Here is a 21249-nt window from a genome sequence, read left to right as displayed (position 1 = left end):
GTATTTGTACCATTAGAGGTAAGTTTAATTTATCCCAACATTTATTATTATTCGCATTTCGCGATTATGTGTATTTATTCCATATTTATACTTCAGTGGTGCTAATTATCTTTCGTTAATTTGAGAATATATTCCCTATGTTTCTTTTTACCTCACCCCAATCATCCATTTTACCCGTCCTCGTGATTTGGGTAAAGAAGGTGATTGGGGTTATGTCAGTAAGGAAAATAAGCAAAGTATAACGTCTTGGTCTTCTTCTTTTGTGGGTAAAGTACATGAATGCATTTTGAGTTATTTAATTCTCTGAGTTTTATAGTTTTTTCATTTCTTTTTACGCAGAACATAGTGTACAGTGACTCAGCTACACTGATGCTCGCTGTAACAATTATTACCATTTATAGCTCAAGCGATTAACTTCCTCCCCTGATTTGGAGTAAGTTTAATAGAACACAAACAGTGTGATAATCGTTGGCAATAATTCAGATACCCAAACGTAATTAATGAATATGTATGCAAAACGTTGACGTGGTTCTGAAGTTTAAATAATATTCGAAATCGTTAGCATTTTTAGAGCTTTTAGTGAGAAGCTGAGGGTTTAGCAATGGAGATGAGCAGCTGCTACTGTAGTTAAAATAATAATAAAGAATTGAGAGAAAGTAGCCTGAAGGGTGGGATCGGAATACATCTACAGGGAAAAGGATCAACGTCCAATTCCTTTTGTTTTATTCGTATTCCTATTATGTTTTATTTATTTCAATTAAGAGGTACAAAATCGCTTCTGAGGACATAAACTTGAATACATTATCGATAAGAGACGGAGTTGGTGTATTATGAACCCTGCGTGATATTTTTAATTTTTTGGAATGCCCGCGACAAATCGAATATTGTATTAATATAAGATAAGCAGGCTGATAAACTTAATCGTTTTCGCATTAGTATTTAGAAGCTTAAATGAAATTCGGCACCCAAGGTCTAAAGCGAGTCGAGAGAATTTTTATAATAGGAAGTAAAAACGTGGCATCCACCCACTCCAAACGCGTCGAGAGTGTGCGCGTGTCTGTTGGCAGGATTCAGTTGCAGCATTGACCCTGCCAGCATTTCCTCGTTACATATTTGGAATAGCGTACTCATCGCGATACTATTATCCGAATTATATTACCATTGTCACTTATATCTTCGCTTCGTGGATAACGTGGATTATTCATTTTGCATACAATTGAAAAACAGCTCTAAGGTCAGTACCATAACCCCTTTGGTCCACATTGTCTTAACTCTGCCTAATGAAGTTATGAGCTCAGTTTTCTCATTTATCACGAGTGACACTTTCTTCGCATCATCATCTGTAGAGCGAGACGTTCTCGCGTTCAAAAGACAATGAGCTTGGCATAATATCTGCTCCCTGTGACAGATATTAAGACACGCTCGTTGCCAGAGCAGTGATCCTGGAATGTCACTTCTAATGCAGATTAATGCTATAAGGGAATTACAATTTCTGAACGATTTGCCACATCGATAGGCACGCTGATTGGAGTATAAATTTCAAACATCACAGAATTACCTTTTAGTTTGGTTCATTGATTCCATATCAATACCATAAGGGAAAAAATAATTAAGTTCAAGTATTATAAATTGCCAAGCCATTTCGTTATCGTTGAACTGTTCACCTTTTAACTCGCTGATCATTCGTAATGTCACGTGTCATCAGGAAATAAAACGTGTCTTCCATTCGAAAATATCATAAACAGAGAAACAAAGCCATACGAGGGAGTATCAAAAAGTTCGTACCCTGACCTAGATAAAACATCAGTTGGAAGATGCCGTTTTTAATATAAGTTGTTCAAGAACTAACGTGAAATTTCATTGCCGCAGGTGATCGTACACCAGAGGTGAAGCCCTGAATCTGAGGAAGGACGCTATGGTTGACAAAGTGGAGTATCGAGCAGTATTCAAGTTCCTGCATTTGCGGGGCAAGAAAGCTCAGAAAATTGACGAACAAATGAAAGCTGGGGTGGGCAGAATTGTCCATCCTATGACACTGTAAAAAAGTGGAAACGGGAGTTCCAGTGCGGTCGTACAAGTGTCTTTGACGAGCCACGAGAAAGAAAGCCATCAACATCCACAGACAGTGAGACGGTTGCAAAGGTTGAGCAGCTGGTGCTGAGTGACAGACGTGTGACAATTCATTTCATCGCAAATGCAGTGGGAATTAGTTATGGGTCTGCCCACAGCATTTTACATGACCATCTGTACATGTCTAAGGTATCTGCAGGATGGGTTCCAAGATTGCTGACACCTTTGCAGAAGCAATGTCGAATGCAATGTTCTCGCCAACTGTTGGATTTGTGCTACTGCAGCACCCACCCTATTCTCCTGACCTAGCACCGTCAGTCTTCTTCTTGTTTCGAGAAACGAAGGAACTATTGCGCAGATGCCTTTGATTGTCTCAAGAAGTCATCAATGAAGTGGAATCGTTGTTTCAGGCAAAAAGTGCGGCCTTCTATAATCAAGCAAGGCATTAAACAACTGATCCATAGCTGGGAGAAATGTGTTACTGTACATGGAGAGTACATAGAAAAGGATTAAAGTTCCTGTGATGTTTCACCTTTCTAGGGCTATTATTTGTATGTAACAGTACGAACTTTTTGATACTCCCCTCGTATATCAGAGAAATAAAGCCATATATTACAGACCATAAATGTGACAAACCTAAATTTGTTTACGCGTATACTATATTCATGTTTATAAAAGTATACTATAGCGTGTGGAAAGGTTTAACACGAACTTCAATACAAATATTAATTTTTAAAAAAATTAAAATACTTTTTTGTTAGGGGACTAACGTAGGCTTCCTTGGGCCATAGAAACCCCGGACAATCGAGAGTCTGCTGTATTATTTTTGAATGAATCAAGTTTGTTATAACCTCACCATTAATTTCTAATACTTATTTAGTTTGAATTCATAATTCATTACTTTTTCTGACATCCTATTACACTATTTCACTCCACTTCATTTCACTTAAATTAAATATACAGTTATTCTTTCATCTATCATTTTATATTCGATTATCAATAATTTGCATAAAAAATTGTAGCAAATACATGGTCAGGCATAAAAATCCAGTTACTTCAATCCATTTTTAGTTTTCTAAACGACTTAACACAAAAGTTATTAGTAGCTTTGGTTCTGGGGAGAATTTCCGAAGGCAGTTCTCCAAGGAATGAGGAGTATTTTATGTATATTACTTATTCTCATTTTGAGAATCTACCTCTATCAGGACATGATACAGCCACACCGGATGTCTTTGTGTGTGTGTTCGTTGTAAAGAGCACGAGGAAATTAAGCGCAAATTCGACTTTCTGATGGAATTTATGAGGGCTTGAAGAATGCGGTTGATGACCTCTAAGGATTAAATGAAAGGGATTCATTAAATACTCAGCAGTCCACCCCAACGAATGAGCCTTCCGCACCAGAGCACACGCAATCACATCCTCTGCAGCAGAGATCCTTGGTTCCAGTGGATGTCACTATAGTTGATGGCTCGATTGTTAGGAAAACGGGAAACATTGGGCAAAAAAGCACAGGTGGAGGGTATGTCTCATGACACTAAACTTGATGACTTTGTAAAGCAGCTTTAATCTCTGTACTGATACAGCTGCATGTACACAGTAATGCTAAGAGCATAGTAAATAAATTTGATGCATTTTTAGTACTGGTCAAGTCATTAAATTCAGACATTGTAGGATTATCTGAGACAATGGCATCACTCAGATATAAGGGATTCGGAATTTGAATATGGGGAGTACAGAAAGGACAGATAGCAACAGAATGTGGGAGGGTTGGTGCTCTTAGTTAAGAAGCGTATAAAATCAGACAGTGCATGCAGTGGATATGAATAACCAGTGCAATTTAATTTGGCGTGACATAAGCACTGTGGAACCGAAAATGAGGGTATGACTGTTCTATAGGCCTAATTACCTTCAGTATAACGAACAGCTGTACAGACATCTAGAGTGTTCCGGTAAATCAGAATATCTGATAAAGTTGGGACTTTCACTTTACAGATATTTACCGGACCCTGTGGGTTGATCATTCACACAATAGCGAGACTTGTGGATTTATAGGATGGTCCTTTTCTACATCGGAAAGTTATTAGTAGACAGGTAATAAGAGAAAGAAATGCTCGTGACTATCAGGAGCGACCCTTCATTCATTACGAATCTGCAAATCCACTAGGTGGCAGTAATCTGAATATATTGATTGAGATTTACTTAGATGTAACTACCATCAACCGCAAAGGGAAGGGCTTTTGCTTTCGTAAAGGTGATTAGAGTGGTCCCAGTCAGCTTTTAAAGTCTATGCAGTGGGATAAAATTATTATCATTATTATTATTATTAGCTACATGGTGCAAGGAAGCCTGAGGCTTATGCTGCACAAGCCAAAAAAAAAAATTCCCTGAGAGAGAGAGAGAGTGAGTGTGAGTCAAAAGTAGAAGGGAATCACCAAGAATGAGAAGAATGATGATATCTAGCTCAGGACCCTGGGTGTGCCAAGCCCATACTCACCAGATGTGAGCCCCTGGGGTATAATGAAGTTACCAAAAGCAAATTCAGAATGGAAAGCATTAAGAGAAATAATCGTACAAGCTACCAGGCTTTTCGTGCCAACTAAGAAATACTGTTCGAATACTGTTAAAGAAGTAATGCAGACCCAAATGGATGTCAGATGAAATGATGAGAATTGCAGCAGAGAAGAAGAATGCATATAAATTATCAAGAGAGTGCAAGTTACTGCTAGTGGTTGATTAGATATAAACTAATCTTCAATCAAGTCACAAAGCAGGTTAGGCAAGCTGAGGTAGATTTCGAGAGGTCTCTGGAACATAATGGAAAGAAAACTAGGAAACACTTCTTTACTTCACAAAAAAGAAAGGGGATGAATCACATTGGACCACTAGATATAAATGTTTCAGCACACTCACATCCTCTGCAGCAGAGGTGTTGTTGATGTTAACTCTTGTTGATCCTGTTCAGGTTGCTGACAAACTGAAGAGATATTTTGCATCTACTCTCACATATGAGGAATTTTTTTAGGGATGGAGGTCCGTGAAGTGTATTAAATTATAACAGGGTGCTGAATGATTTTGTGATAACTGAGAAGAAAGTAGAGGAGAAATTATCGAAGCTAAAGGTAAGAAAGATATCTGGGGTGGATGGGATCTATCTAGTTATATTACGGGCGGCAGAAAAGGAGGTAAGCAAACTTTTAACCATTATTATGAGTGCATCCTTGGATCCAGGCGAGGTTCCTGTAGACTGGATAGGTGCAAATGTCCTCATTTCACGAATGGGGGATCAAAGGGTGGCATGAGTAATTACAGACTGTCAGCTTAACTTCTGTTCCAAGGAGCATAATGGAGTCATTACTGAAAGAAGTAATGCAGGATATTATAGACAAGAATGCAGTTACTGCAGTCACAACACGCTCAAAGTCCGTGGGTCTCGAATTTATGACTTAGGAGTCTGCTCCCCCTCTTTAATTTGAAAAGTGCTCTAAATTCTTTCGGTGTTTGAATGCTTTTAAGAAATTTCGTACGTTATTCATATACCGTTAACATCTCTAGGACATCCAGAGGTCAGTTGACTATAGTCTGAGAAAGGCTTCTTTAAATCACGTTTGTTGAGTCCGGAAAAATTTGGAATGATCGAAAACCTAACCAGTGACTACATAGTAACGTTCAATTTAAGTAACTTCATACACTGTCTGGATATGTTACGAAGTTTTTAAATACAAAAAAATTAAAGGATTAATTTGATGGTTTAAACCTTAAGGTACTGAGTATTCACGCCCGATTAATTACTGGAATAAGTTGCCTCTATACGGTATTAAAGTGTTAAGAACCGAGGTTATTCCGTTCCTAATTAGATGAAAAATAATATATGAAAATATTGAATACCTGTAGTTTCTGTGATTGGACGAATACATTGCTATTCGCTCTGTTATACTAGCCATGGACGTTTTCGTAGACTCCTGGAAATCGCAGATTCGCAAAATTTGAAGGTCGAAGTGCTTAGCTTATTCCACCGAGCCTCGCTAATATCCTTTCATGACGAGAGGAGAACGCTGTCTACATTGAGGGTAGATCACGTAAGTGGTGGTTTGCTCAGAATTCTCGTCATATGCCAGGTTTTCAGTAATTAATCACCCTTATGGAGAAAGAAGTTTTTACGCCTTCTATGTATGAACAATAAATGTTATGAGAGAGCGCACTCGGAAATTTATTAGGTGTGAGACAACATATTCTGAATATTCTGTAAGTAAGAGGGGTCTGGCATCATTTATTAAAGGGTTCTATTTCTTGTTTCTTCATAGAAGCCAAGTGAACGTGTACAAATCCATAAATAGAAACTGCTTCCAAAATTAATCCTTCTTAACAGTATTAGTCAGTGTTGACTGAATATTTCATATTTGATGACGGTTATAAATAACAATCTAGCTATTTGCGATTTAGTGAGATTTAGACGGGGGGAACCCTAAATATGTAATACCTCTTTTCCTAACCCTTATTCTAAATCATGACTTGAATATTTCCCATGCGGACTATCTATCTTATGAAATTTAAACGCAACTTATATTTGGCATGGCGTTAGCTGCATTATCTCGTAGAATTCAACGCAACACTCGTTTATCTTTTTCATGAGCTACCTCTTCAGATTGTGGATAAAATAAGGATATGAATAAACGTATAAACTAGCTTGTGGGTCATCGTAATTATACGACCAAAATTTATTTCTTTAAAACAAACTTCAACTAAAATTCACGGTTACAGAAGACCCTTGCCCTCCATCCGCACTGCATGGAAGAGTCATGTGTTCTAACTCTTAAAGATGGAAGGATTATTGATTGAAGTAATTGGTCTCCCAGTGAAAGAGTTTTTATCCCGGAAATTAGAAAAACCGATCGTAGAATAAACGCAATATAAAGACAGTCTAACGCCCCACGGCCTCAGTTGCTTTCGCACATAAATAAGCAGAGGAAAATATTGGGAGACATGACTGAAACACAATTCAGTGAAGAAAGGTATCCAAGATGGGAGAAAAATAGGTGGATTATCTTCAAAATACCCAGTGATTTTCATAATATGATGATTTTGGATACCTTTATTGTGCAATTTAGCGCTTTAACTGAGGATCTGCTAAGTGCCCTCACGTCTTTGTATTCAAAGTGTCGCCAGTAAGGAACCATAGTTCCTCTGCCAGTGTTAATGATGAGTATTGCACTGTAACGACCGTCTTGCACGCGAGTTAGTCGTTTTATCTAGCCATGAGGTTCCACTTTGCACCCTCAAGGTTAGCAGTGGATAGTGCCATTGCTCTCTCCCTGTATGCAAAAGGCCTGATATGATTTCCGTCTCAGGCCGATGTTGAGAAACACATGTCGGAAAGGTGGGGAATTTTTTTTTCCACGCTGTGCAGAGTTAGTTGGTTTCAAGAAAATCGGTCACGCCATTGACACGCACGCAGACCCTGGGAGATGTGCCAGTTTCATAGGCAGGAATGTGCAAGAAGGGCCGCGTGTTCACTGGAGTACGGAAGATACTATTCCACTTGGCTCCATTCGGTGCCAACTTTCCGTGAGGCATCATAAAAATCATTACGACCATGGTTAATAGCCTTCGCCCACCGTTCATATCATTTGATAGCAGCCAGTTCTAAACTCCATTAGTATGTTGAGGATTTCACAGCAACCTATCATTTCCCGACAGGCCTCTTTTGTACCTGACAGACTACCCTGTTGTCTTAACAGACGTGACATCATCGTGGCATGGTTTTAATTGACTGAGAGCATGATAGACAGTAGCGTATCATTTATTGATAATAGTGCAGTTAGGATTTTTTGAATGACCATGCAATGTTTGATCTCGTTTTATGCTTGTTTTTGTTTTGTTCTTCAATAACTTCTTGTTTAGTGACTTCCTCATTGGCTTGGAAGTATTTCCATAAAGAAGTTTCTCTTTATTCGCACCAAACCTAAAAAATATGCTAATAATAAGCATTTTTTAATGTAGGAATAAAACGTTTCATTAGATGAACAAGAAACTCCAATCTCGATCACGTGACTTTCATACGGTGCTGTTTTTGTATTCTGTCTACCATGTGTAGCCATCCCGGAGGATACACAGAAATTTTATTCTTTATTTTATATTGACGAAAGTAGCCAAAAATTGCAAAGTTCATCATCTGAACAATTCCGTTTTTCCTATACTGTGGCAGCAGTATAGGGAGAGGCCCTTTCAGTTTCATCGATCTGTTCCAACCCTGAACCTTACCGCATTGAACATCTTTGGGATAAACTTGAACGTTGGCTCAGCCCAGACCAACACGCAATGTACATGAATTGACCATTATGTTAAGGGTGGAGTGGACTAAAGAAGCAGAAAATTAGTTCGGAGTCTACTGGCGATGGAGCAGTGTATATTATGTGCGTGTTAAGCTTCAAAGCAACCAAGCTATGAGGCACCAGTATAGTGGACATAGTGTTATTGTTATGTCGGTCCTGTGGTTTCCCACAAATCCGCTTTAAGTACTCTGTGATGCTGCACAACATTGCAAAGTCAGTCGATGTGGGTTGTGCAAGTAGTGTTTTGTACGACTGGCCTCTTCGTTACTGGGATACTCTATCACCAGGAAGGAGCTTCCCAGCAGCCGTGCCAGGAAGTAGAAAGACATCTGACGGGCCGTCCACACTCTTACTGTTGCGAAAGTGGAGAGGGGCCAAGGAAAATTCAGAGAAGACACAAGAAAATGGAAGACAGCGGGGAATGGCAAAGTGTAAAGCATCCCCCCTCAGGTGAAAAGGAGCAAGGAGAGTGCTATATGCAGTTCGGGGAGTCCTGAAGAGGAAGACTGTGGGTAGGCAGAAGAGAACAGATAAAGTTCAAATTAAAGAGGCAGAAATCGCACCGCGGCGTTCGTGGGGCTCCTAGTTGGGTGGCCCCTAAGGATCATCCCGCCCAAGCGTGGGCGGGATGATCCTTAGGGGCCAGCAATAAGATTGGATTAGGAGCCCAATTTGTAGTTTCATGACTGGGAATTTCCGGTGCTGGGTATCAGTTGCTGTGTGGAGGAGGTTGTCCAGGAATAGTGTTGTAGGTGATGCCAGCGACGATGTGAAGCATCAGTATATTCAAACCGTGTCTGTAACTGCGTGTATTCTCCTGCGGTCTGCTGGACGAAAAACCCGACTTCCCTGGAGAAAATAATCCATGCGACCCTCGCTGAGACTGACTAAATATGTGTACTTAAGGCCAAAGATAAGCCTACATATTATTAAATATTTCTATGAAAGGATTCTTAGAAACATTCAGTTGTCTCGTTTCTTTTGTCAATATAGTGTATAACACTACTTAAAAAAGATATTTTATTCTGCCATTTCGTTTATATGTAAGAACATTCGACAGAAAAAAGCGAAATATTTCAGCAAATGGTTTTGGTTTTTTTTCACATAGACCAGGATGTTGAGACTAAGCAGATCGATGTTTAATGACCTGTAATAATCTCGTACAGTTATTGAATTAATTTGGTAACCTGAGTATGAGTGCTTGTAATACTCCAGCTTTTTTCGAGTAGCCAGTTAGTTAAGTCTCAAAAGCTCAGTTGGTCAGTATCCACTGAAGTAGCAACATCTTTGTATATTAACAGAGCGAGGAAAGTGTACGTTCATTCATAACTGAGTTATGGTTTGGTGGAAAAAACCAAGCAAGCTTTACTTAAGCTCTGTCACGAAGCAGCATTCCACTGAAAGCCGCCTTCAACTTCGAGGCCAGGGGTTTCAGTCCAATGCGTGCATTCAACGGAATCATGGCAATTCAATGAAAACATGGCGGAAAGAGCAGGACGAAACTTTCCGTTTAAGGTAACATAAAGAATTTGCTTGTACATTATGACCAGGGCATAAAAAATTGGCAACTTAATGCAGAAAATACTTGATATGTACGGCCATCACTGAACGTTAGGCAATACAGGTAGTTTATTGGTAAAATGTAGGAACTTTTACCCCACAGAATAATTATTCCATAGAAATAGTAGTAGTGGCATGTGATGCAAGAAAGCAAGTGTATGAGCTTAGGCAGCATCAACCAGAAGAAAAAAAAATTTCGCACAACCATTCCCTCCAAATGCCTGTCCAGTTTCTCCTTAAATTTATTTAACCTATCAATTTCCACAACGACAGATGGAAGTTTGTTCCAGCAATTAACCACCCGCTGGCTAAAGGCAAATTTCCGCACATCTATTCTACATCTGTCTTTTCTTAATTTGAATTTATGCCCCTTAGGTTCGTAATCTGAACACGGGGAAGGATCCCATCAGAATTCAGTGCTCAACACATTCAAGGCCTTATACACCTCAATCAGATCACCTCGCAGGTGCCTAGTCTCCAGCTACTGCAATTTGCAGAACTTAAACCTCTCTTGGTAAGAGGATCCCTTCATTCCCCTCACAAATCTTGTTGCCCTTCTCTGTACACGGTTCAAGCAAAATCTACATCCTTCCTAAAATGAGGCCCTGTCTGCATTGCTCAGAAAACTTCATATCTGACTGCACAATTACTCCCAGACTTGTACGCAGTACTCAAGGAGTGGCCTGACCATTTCGTTATACAGAGGGACAATTACCTCCTTTTCCCCTGCTAGAAAAATTCCTATATATCATTGACAAAACCCCATGATCTGCCCTCGCAGCCTGTCTGCATTCCTCAGAAAACTTCATATCTGACTGCACAATTACTCCCAGGTCTATTTCATTTTCTGCCACCTTAAGTGTAGTACCACACAGTTGGTACGTTTCTCTGGGGTTACTTCTACCCATATGCAGTACTTTGCATTTGTCAAGGTTAAACTTCAGTTGCCACTTCTTTAGCCCATCTGCCCAAATTTTCTAGATCCTGTTGCAGTAGCACACTGCCATCACTGCCATTACTGTCATTAACAACCCTGCCAACCTTTGTATCATCTGCAAACTTCGACATTACGCCTGATATACCTTCATCAATATCATTGATAAATATACAAAACAACAGTGGACCCAACACCGAATCCTGTGGGATTCCACTAGTAACATTAGTCCACGAAGAGCAGCACCCATTAATTACCACCCTCTGTCTTCTCCCACTCAACCATCCTTTTATCCATTGTACCAACTTACCCTTAATACTATTCTGCTCCAATTTGTACAATAGTCTTCCATGCGCAACAGTGTCAAAAGCCTTCCTGAAATCCAAGTATATGATATCAAAATTATTTTTTGCATTCAGTTCCTTTGTAACCATCATAATATCCTATCAAATTTGTCAGACAAGACCTCCCCTTTACAAACCCATGCTGTGTCTGAACTATTACTGTGTCTTGTCTAGGTGATTCTGTATCACCTCCTTAACCAGTAACTCCATTATTTTACCCGGAACAGAAGTTAAATAACTGGTCTGTAATTACTCGTGTCACCCTTCAATCCCCCTTTGTGAATTGGGGATACATTTGTACATCTCCAGTCCGTGAGGACCTTCCCCTGAGTCCAAGGATGCTCTCATAATTATGGCTAAGGGTTTGCTTACTTGCTTTGCAACCTGCTTTAATATAACTGGATAGATCCCATCCACCTCATGAGCTTTTCTTATGTTTAACTTCAACAATTTCTCCTCCACTTTGCTCTCAGTTATTACAAAATCATTAAGCACCCTGCTACAATTTGAGAACCTTCTGCTATTTTCAAACCTTAATAACTCCTCATGTGTGAAGGTAGATGCAAAATACTCATTTAGTTTGTTTTATCTCTGATATCAAAGGGTGATATTGTTATACACGTTGGCACCAATGACATAAAGAATAGGAGATCTGCAGATTTACTTAGCAAGTACAGATCAATGTTGCAAAACAGTCGTGAGTTAGGGTTAAATTTGAAAGTGTCTGCAATTCTGCCCAGACACGATAGGAGGGAGAGATATGATGAGAGCCTTGTCGATCAATTCGGTCCTGGAGGGAATGTGCAAGGCTCAAGGGGTAGAATTTTTTTCAGCCTGGTCTGTGCTTGTTAACAGGAGAGACTGCTTCTACAGGGATGGGATACACTTAAATAGAAAGGGTGCAAGAATATTTGCTGATGCTATCGAGGCAGTTTTAGGTGGGTTGGAAAATTACTAGCTTGGGGGGATTAACAGACTAAAAGGTTAAAAGTACCCGCAGGCAGAGGTGAAGGTGATTTTTGCACTACATCTATTAGAATAAGCAGCGGCCTGGAGCGAGGGGTGCTGGGGTTTTCAGGGTATGATGGCAGTCATCGTGAAACAGGTGTATACGGGATGTGTTAGAGTAACTAAGAATAAGAATAGGTGCATGTATACTAATGCTGGAAGTACAGTAAATAAATGTGATGAATTTGAAGTGCTGATTAAGACATCAAAGGCGGATATTGTTGGGTTAGCAGAGTCATGGTGTCACACAGACATAAGCAGTGCAGAATTGGAATTTGGGGAGTACAATGTCTACAGAAAGGATAGGAAGGGAGGAGGGGGTATGCTGTTAATTAAGAAAAACATAAAATCAAAAGAAGTGCATCCAGTTGATATAGATGAACAGTGCACTGTTGAGTCAGTTTGGTGTGACATAAGCACTGAGAAAACAAAAATAGGAGTAGGAGTGTGTTATAGGCCTAATGACTCGAATGAGTACAATGAACAATTGTACAGAGAAATAGAGAGTAGGCTGGTAAATCAGAATGTCTTATAATGGGGGATTTTAACTTCCCAGATATTGACTGGAACTTGTGGGTTGGTCACTCACCCACTAGTCAGACTTTTGTGGATTTATTGGATGATTGTTTTCTGCAGCAGCATGTTCGAGAGGCAACCGGAGAGGAGACTACTCTTGATCTGGTTATCAGCAGTGATCATTCTTGTATTAAGAATTTGCAGATAAAGGAACCACTAGGTGGCAGTGATCACAGTGTACTGATGTGGGATTTACTTAAAGATTTAATTACCATCAGGGGTAAAGGAAAGGGTTTTTGCTTCTGTAAAGGTGAGTACAGTGGTCTCCGACAGTTTTTAAATTCTGTACAGTGGGATCAACTGACGATGTTACCAACAGGAAATTCTAAGTGGGAAGCGCTCAAAGAATTAATTGTGGATAATCGCTACTAAAGGTTTCATACCTATTAAGAAATATTGTTCAAGGTTTAGGCCTAAATGGTTGTCAAATGAACTAATAAGACTCGTGACAGAGAAGAAAAATGCATGGGATGCATATAAATTATCAAGCGACTCAGAAGCCTATGGCAGATATAAGCTAGTCTGTAATCAGGTGACAAAGGAGGTTAGGCAGGCGAGGGCAGATTACGAAAATCCTTGGCAAAAGATGCTAAGAAAAACAGCAAGGATTTCTTTACTTATATAAACTCTAAAAGGAAGGGGATGAATCTGATTGGTCCACTTGACATCGATGGTTCGACTGTTGATGATCCTGCTCAGATAGCAAACAAACTGAATGAGTATTTTGCTTCTACATTCACACATGAGGAGTTATTAAGGATTGAAAATGGCAGAAGGTTCTCAAATTGTAGCAGGGTGCTTAATGATTTTGTAATACCTGAGAGCAAAGTGGAGGAGAAATTGTTGAAGTTAAACATAAGAAAGGCACCTAGTGTGGATGGGATCTATCCAGTTATATTAAAGGAGGCGGCAAAACAACTAAGCAAACCCTTAGCCATAATTATGGGAGCGTCCTTGGACTCAGGGGAGGTTCCCACGGACTGAAGATGTGCAAATGTATCCCCAATTCACAAAGGGGGTTTAAGGGTGACACGAGTAATTACAGACCAGTTATTTAACTTCTGTTCCGGGTAAAATAATGGAGTTACTGGTTAGGAGGTGATACAGAATCACCTAGACAAGACACAGTAATAGTTCAGACACAGCATGGGTTTGTAAAGGGGAGGTCTTGTCTGACAAATTTGATAGGATATTATGATGTGGTTACAAAGGAACTGGATGCAAAAAACAATTTTGATATCATATATTTGGATTTCAGGAAAGCTTTTGACACTGTTGCGCATGGAAGACTATTGCACAAATTGGAGCAGAATGGTATTAAGGGGAGGCACTTCCGTAGCCAGGTGGGAAGGAGCAGCAGTGCGTAGCACACGCTTCTTGATTAGACCGGGGTTCGAGCCCGTCACCACCAAATACGGAGAATGCGGAAAGGTCAGGGAATGACCACCGCATATCCCGGAGCAATATGGCCTTAGTTGCTAATGCTCCTAAAAACCAAATAACTAACTAACTAACTGGTATTAAGGGTAAGTTGCTATAATGGATAAAAGGATGGTTGAGTGGGAGAAGACAGAGGTTGGTAATCAATGGATGCTGCTCTTCGTGGACTAATGTTATTAGTGGAGTCCCACAGGATTCGGTGTTGGGTCCACTGTTGTTTTGTATATTTATCAATGATATCGATGAAGGTATATCAGGCTTAGTGTCGAAGTTTGCAGATGATACAAAGGTTGGCAGGGTTGTTAATGACAGTAATGGCAGTCAGTATGCTACTGCAACGGGATCTAGAAAATTTGGGAGATGGGCTGAGAAGTGGCAACTGAAGTTTAACCTTGACAAATGCAAAGTACTGCATATGGGTAGAAGTAACCCCAGAGAAACGTACCAACTGTGTGGTACTACACTTAAGGTGGTAGAAAATGAAAAAGACCTGGGAGTAATTGTGCAGTCAGATATGAAGTTTTCTGAGCATTTCAGACAGGCTGGCAGGGCAGGTCATGGGGTTTTGTCAATGATATATAGGAATTTTGCTAGCAGAGAAAAGGAGGCGATTGTTTTAATTTTTAACATTTTCACCAAGCATTTACGCTCGTTTTTATGGGGTATCAGTGTACTTAAATATACGTATACACTGAGTGATCACTGAATTATAGCCACCTACCTAATACCATGTTGGGCCTACGTTTGCACGGAAAACAGCAGCTGTGGCTAAGTATTCATTCCACTAGATTTCTGAAGATGTCGTAGGGACTGCAGCCACAGTGAAAAACCCTGCAAAGCTTTCCACAGTGTCAGAATAGATGACGGTTGCGTGTCCATACTCCTCACTTCCCGTTCCAAAACATCCACAGTTGTTCAACCTCTCACAGTGGGCACCTTGCACCACACACGAAGGCGTCCGTTGGCGTGTTGCACTAGTATTTAGATTCATTCGACCAGCACACCTGTTTCCGTTTCTTCTGTGGTGACAACAACCAACCTGTAGTTGACACCACAGCAGCATTCGCCGTCGACGATGATCAGCAGTGAGGAGAGGGTGTTTCTTGGATCGTCTGCCATGGAAACCCATACGCCTGAGTTTGCTGTGCATCGTCATTTGGGACGTTGTTCTTGCATTCCTTAAAGTGCATTGCGGTGTCATCTGTCGGTGGGAGGTGTGTTGACCCGTTTGACTTTCTACATTTTTAATCACTTTGGTCCGCAAGCAACCAATAAGACGTGCCGTTTCCGATATAGAACCATCCGACCCACGAGCTCCCACAATCGTAGCCTCTTGAAACGCCATGATATCTTTACTACATCCCATAACTGCTATTTTATCACTTTGACTTGCACGACCAGATGCAAATTACCACTGCTGTAGCGTACATAAATTTAATCTAAAAGTCTTGTTTAGTACTTATCATCACTTCAAAGAAGACTGTAAAGTATGAATTCAACAGAATGCTTGATGAAAATGTTAATTTGTCGTAAAAATAATCGTGTCAAATATGATATCTCTAAATTAAACGGTCATATTTTTATATATGTATTCTGCAACGAATATCCCTTAATGTGGAGGACTCATTGCTCATTTTATTGTTCCAATAAAAAGTTGTGTTTGGCTGCATCTAAAAAAATAATACTCAAGTAACAGATCCCCATCAGAGGTCATTATGATAAGCCCTTCTCTTGAATTAGACGATAGTATTTGTCATGGCATAAGAATGTTGAAGGTCACCCTGCCATGTGATTTCAAGTAGACTATTTAGCCTACGGAACGGGACGAAAATAACCCGTATCTGAGAGGTTATGGATGCGTCATGAGTATGATGTCTGAAATGCAGTATTTACTTGAGGCGTGTGTCAAGACGATGCTCCTGACTGAGTCAAATAAATTATTGCGAAATGAAGACACTGAATGCTTTAAAGTGCGTATACCTAATAGAGGGTGTATTTATTAATTTAATGTGGGTGATGCGTACACAAATACGTGCAGAAGCAGCTGTGGTGTTATTTTTGGCATTGGGTTGCAGATGATGTAATCTTAATCACGAATTTCATTTAGTGGTAGATTATCTTACCAAAGGCCTCACCCTTAATGAAAAGTACTCATTCATTTCAATAAGAAAAGACGTAATCGGGAGAATATTACCGAGAAAAATTCCCAATTATTACTTCATGGGCGCTTTTAAGTTTCTCTACCACTTGGCTCATTTCGCAGATACTATCCTTTATGTATGAAAATACTCTCATAGACGAACAACTGTTTGCACTCTGCTGTTGATGCTCTTTCGCAGTAAATATTTTTTTCTGTGTAGAAAGTTGGCGGTGTTTCATCCCGAGATTAGATCTACTTTTGGTCGAGATTAATTATGAAAGCGAAAGCTTTCCTTTGCGAAATTCTCTGCGCAATTTGTAAATCTGGAAAGTGGTTTCACTGCAGCATAATAATGTTGTACACTGAAACTATCGTTGCGTTATTATTTATTTATTTTTCTTTTAAATTTCATTAAATTTACAATGCTAGATTTATTTTTATTTCGTGCTGTTTAATATGTTAAATCTTTATTGAACTTTGAAGTTTTCAATTGTAATTTCAGCTTTGCAATTACTTTTTTTAATATATACTCCAAAAATTCATTTTATTAAAGTAATGGTTTTTGAACGATATGTAAAACAGCTGTGGTCCGTGACTTCTCACTGCGTAATTTAGTTTAAGTTCTCGAGCTGCAAGATCGTGCTCGAGTTCCAAGAACGTGCGCAGCCCATTTAAAGTCGTTGTACTGATAAATCAACTACAATGAAACTGTTACAATTCACTTGTAAACTATTCTGGCCTTGACCGTCCAGTATGTAAACTTAAATTTATTTATACAGCAGAGAGTTTGGAATTTACGTCGAGCTGAACAAGATCATGAAGTGTGAGAAAGCAGAATCACTCTGTAAAGGGAAAACTATAGCACAAAATCATGCAATCCAGCAACAGCTGAAATATTGGATTCACATATGTTGGCTGTTAGCCAATTTGTTCTTTATATATTAAATTATAGATGTTATTATCGATCAGGTGATTATATTATGATCATGTGGGACACATCCCCACATGATTATAATCTTGTTATCCACGCCTGAGACCGATTAACCCTACCGCATATTGAAAAAAAAGCCTGTAAAAGTTTATTGTGTGATTGACGGGATTCAAACTTGGGTTTTTTCCACTCGGTTTGGGGGAGGCAATGGACCAAAAAAAATCGTGAACATTAGTGAATACTAGGGATGGTACCACATACTATTATCAATTTTCTCAAAGACTACTAGTGTTCTAATACCTTTTGAGAGGACTATGTGTATCACACAAACACATTCCCACCCAGCTTCCAGAGAATACTTTTTGATCTCTATATGGACATTAGGGAGGTACAGTATCCTATCTGATTGTCAGTTTGAGTGTATTTATGATGCCAACACATCGAAAAGATTTCTGCAGTTCTAGTTTGTCTGCTAGTGCTAACAGGGTAAGAATTGATTAATTTAAAGATTGGAGTCAGAAATTCTCTAATCTAAATTTTGGCCAGTTTTTCCCCTTGAGTTCCATTGACTGTTCCTGACGATGGCATACTGTCGTGAGCTTCTTTGGTGCGCATGTGAACGGGTGATCGACTGTACTATTGGAAACAATTCTTGCTGAGACACACATTCTATTCGTGGACCACTTTGAAGACTCGTTTATCAGATGCAACAAGAAATAGCTGTATCAAAGCTATTGCCCAGGTCACAGGCAACAACTAATGATTGTTCTGTGTAAAGATAACTGGAACAAGAATGGGGTAGCACGAAGTGCCAGACTGGAGGATAATGGCCTCATCCAGTTATTCGGATACTGTCCGCATGGCCATGTGACTAAAGAGTACTCTACATATTCTGGCATTGAAGGTCATTTGTCAATCATCAGCCAAGATAATTTGAAGTGATGTTCAGAGGAAGGACAGAAGAATGGTTTTACCAGTTTTAGAATGCGCTTGTAGATTAAACAGAATAAATTCGAATTTTTCTTTATTAGGAAGGATGACTTTTGCAGAATATTTTCATGTAAATCATATATAAGATAATGTTTGCCTTCAGTTATTTTGAAAATAAAGAAAACAAACCACAGTAATTCTAGATAAAGATTTTCCAGAAAACAAATAATTCAACTTTTTCATAATTCGCGTATGAACTGAACTCATTTTAATTTTAGCTAACATTGAATTTCTGCAACCGATTGGTGTAATTGATACGTATCTGTCGTTATCATCAATAAAAATAGGACTTTGAAAAAGTAACTGAACGAACAGTAGCAATATCGCAGTTTTCCACATGACTTTCATATTTTTTGATACGATATTTGGTTAATTAAATTTAGGTTCTGCAGTTATTGAACTATTTGTTTTTCCTGGGCTTGAAGATACGTAAGGTCCTTTATTTCAGCAATACACAATTCTCTAATTTTATATGTTTATAGATGATTTGCAATAAACGCAGTCTTAATACGATATTATACTGAAAGTGGACTTATTTTTAAAGAAACTGAAATTCATTACAAAATACAATATCTACTTTTTGAAAAGAATGCAGTCAAATAAATATAACAGAAACATTTGTAAATTTTAGCCATTTCGAGAAAAAACTGGACTCGGAAATGGATAAAAATTGAAGGCACACTAGATGGTCTTAGCTTCATCGTAGAGCTCTCTGGATAACAGAAATTATATTTAACACATTCATTAAGAGACATGGAATTGCATCGTTCAGAGTGACCCATTTAAACGGAGTGAGCCGTCTGAGATCAGCAGGTCACGGTTACTAAACGATACAGAAATAGTTCCGGTGCGCCTTCCATGTCAGGTGCAAAATAATCACAAGTACAGTGGAGAGAAAGTATTTATTATCGTCGGATACCCCCTTGACATAGATTTTTCTTGTTGATTTTTGGCATCTCTTCTCTGTGAACTATGAGAGAATGTGCAGGTTGCTGTTTCCGAGATGTACGCTTTTCGCTAAGCCAGTGCTATTCAAATTTTCACGCAGTCCCTGTCAGGGATTTTGCACTTCCTTTCGTAGCTACAGTTATAATAATCCTTATAAGTAAAGAGACTCAGCTAGTTAGGACAAACCCTGACGTTTGGCTTTGGCAGGTTGGGTATATGTTTAGTTATGGGTAGCAACCAACGTATCAATCATTCCAGCACACAATGACATTGCGTTAATACACAAGGGTTAATGAACAAACTGCAAAGAACTTTGCAGTTGGGCTCGAACTCCAGCAGCTTGTAAAGTTGTTGGACTCGAACTCCAGCAGCTTGTAAAGTTGCTGGACTCGAACTCCAACAGCTATTCATTGAAAACATTAACAGTGATACGTACAAAACTTAGTAGCTTGTATATCCGACATACCCTTTTCATGCTTATATAAATCAAAACAGCAAGAAGAAGTAAATATTTTTTAATATTATTTATTTAAGAAATAAATGTTAGCACATTTTCTCTCCCAAACGAATTTCAGTTTGTTAAGCCTATTGTAACATATGGGTCTAGGTCCTGCTACTTTATTGATTGTATAAATAATATTTAGAAGTATTTATTTGTCCTTACTGTCTTGATTAATATAAGTAAGAAAAGGGTATGTCGGTTATACGAGCTACTATAATTTTTGTACGTATCATCGTTAATGTTTAAGGTGAATAGAGTCGTCTTACAAGTTGAAGTCTAACTTTGCAGTTTGAGCCGAGTACAAAAGATAGTTCAGTATCGTTTGTAGTGAAATATATTATACACTGGTGTCCAAAAATGAAGTGGCAAATACAAAAATAGAATGTCTCAAAGTACTCTGACACTGAAATCTGTTAACTTATTAACAAGTGAACGTGAGCAGAAAATAAGACAGATTGAGAATTATACTATGGCGGCTAGGAATTCCATTTCCTCTCTCCCCAGTCTCCCTACAACGTTATGTTCAGAATGAGGATATTAATTAATGGAGAATTGATTTCTTCCTCCTGATCAAATACGCTCAGATCAACACCGAGAGAGATGGTGAAATGAGAAAGGAGAAGGTGGCAATGGTACTGGACTGGTCTGAAGACAAATCCCCGCTCTTCATAAGAGTGGGATTTTTCACTCTTATGAAGAGTGTGTTACTCGTCAAAGAAACTAAGGCTAAGATGCGTCAGTATATTGTAAATTGCGTGTATTTTTAGTGCAATTTATCTGTGGATTAAAACACCGAATTTCCGGAAGAAAAAAAGTCTTCCAGTCATTGCATAACACATACTAATTCATCCATGTTGTGAAAAAAACACCTATAAAAATTCCTCACGTCATTAACGGGATTCGTACTCAACCGACATTTTCCAGTAAATGTCGGGAGGACAGTGATTATATCCACTTTTCTACCAGCGAGGGCCCATACAGGGCTCGCCTCATATAGAATACATCTCTCTCTCTCTATGTACTGTGGCATTGAGATCCAGTAAATTGATGTCCAAGACCAACAGTACTTCATCAAAGACTAAAATTGGTTCCAGAATTTTGTTTAGTGAAGCTTATAAGTCGCTGGATGCTACCATTAAGTCTGCACATTTAATGATCCTCCACGTTATCGAAACCATTGTTCCTTCTGTATACGAGTACCTTTCTCTTTTCATCATGTCTCCTCTCTCTCTCTCTTTTCGTCCCCCCTCGGATTCATTTGAGTGTTTTGTTAACTTTACTAACGGGCTCTCCTTTGTAGTGCAGACAGCGAGTCGCCTTGCATGAAAAGCTCTTTCTTGAATCCGCTTGTAAAAAGTCTCGCTGGAAACACCTTTCCTGTGATGATGATAAACCTGCATTCCAAGTTAATTTGCAGCGTGGTTTTTATGGTGTCTTTCATAAAAATATATCGGACGTTCTAGGATGGTTTTAAACA

At 39.1% G+C, this 21249-nt stretch overlaps 1 protein-coding gene across 3 annotated transcripts in view; it reads right to left on the bottom strand.

Annotated features, from left to right (window-relative positions):
- The window catches only part of LOC150081674 (uncharacterized), a 115799-nt gene that overhangs the window by 49054 nt on the left and 45496 nt on the right, over positions 1-21249 (bottom strand). The window contains exon 1 of one of the 3 annotated variants that reach the window (XM_090378802.1): positions 5956-6073. The exons of the other annotated variants lie outside the window; for them this stretch is intronic. Within the exon in view, the coding sequence (XP_090234928.1) occupies positions 5956-6011 (56 nt within the window). The 5' untranslated portion in view covers positions 6012-6073. Of the gene's footprint in view, positions 1-5955; positions 6074-21249 lie in introns of those variants that run through there. 3 annotated transcript variants of the gene reach the window in all.

The sequence above is a fragment of the Mastigoproctus giganteus genome, chromosome 8, assembly GCF_048544385.1.
Source record: "Mastigoproctus giganteus isolate SK-2022 chromosome 8, ASM4854438v1, whole genome shotgun sequence".
Taxonomy (NCBI): domain Eukaryota; kingdom Metazoa; phylum Arthropoda; class Arachnida; order Uropygi; family Thelyphonidae; genus Mastigoproctus; species Mastigoproctus giganteus.
This window is presented reverse-complemented; position numbering and strand designations above follow the sequence as displayed.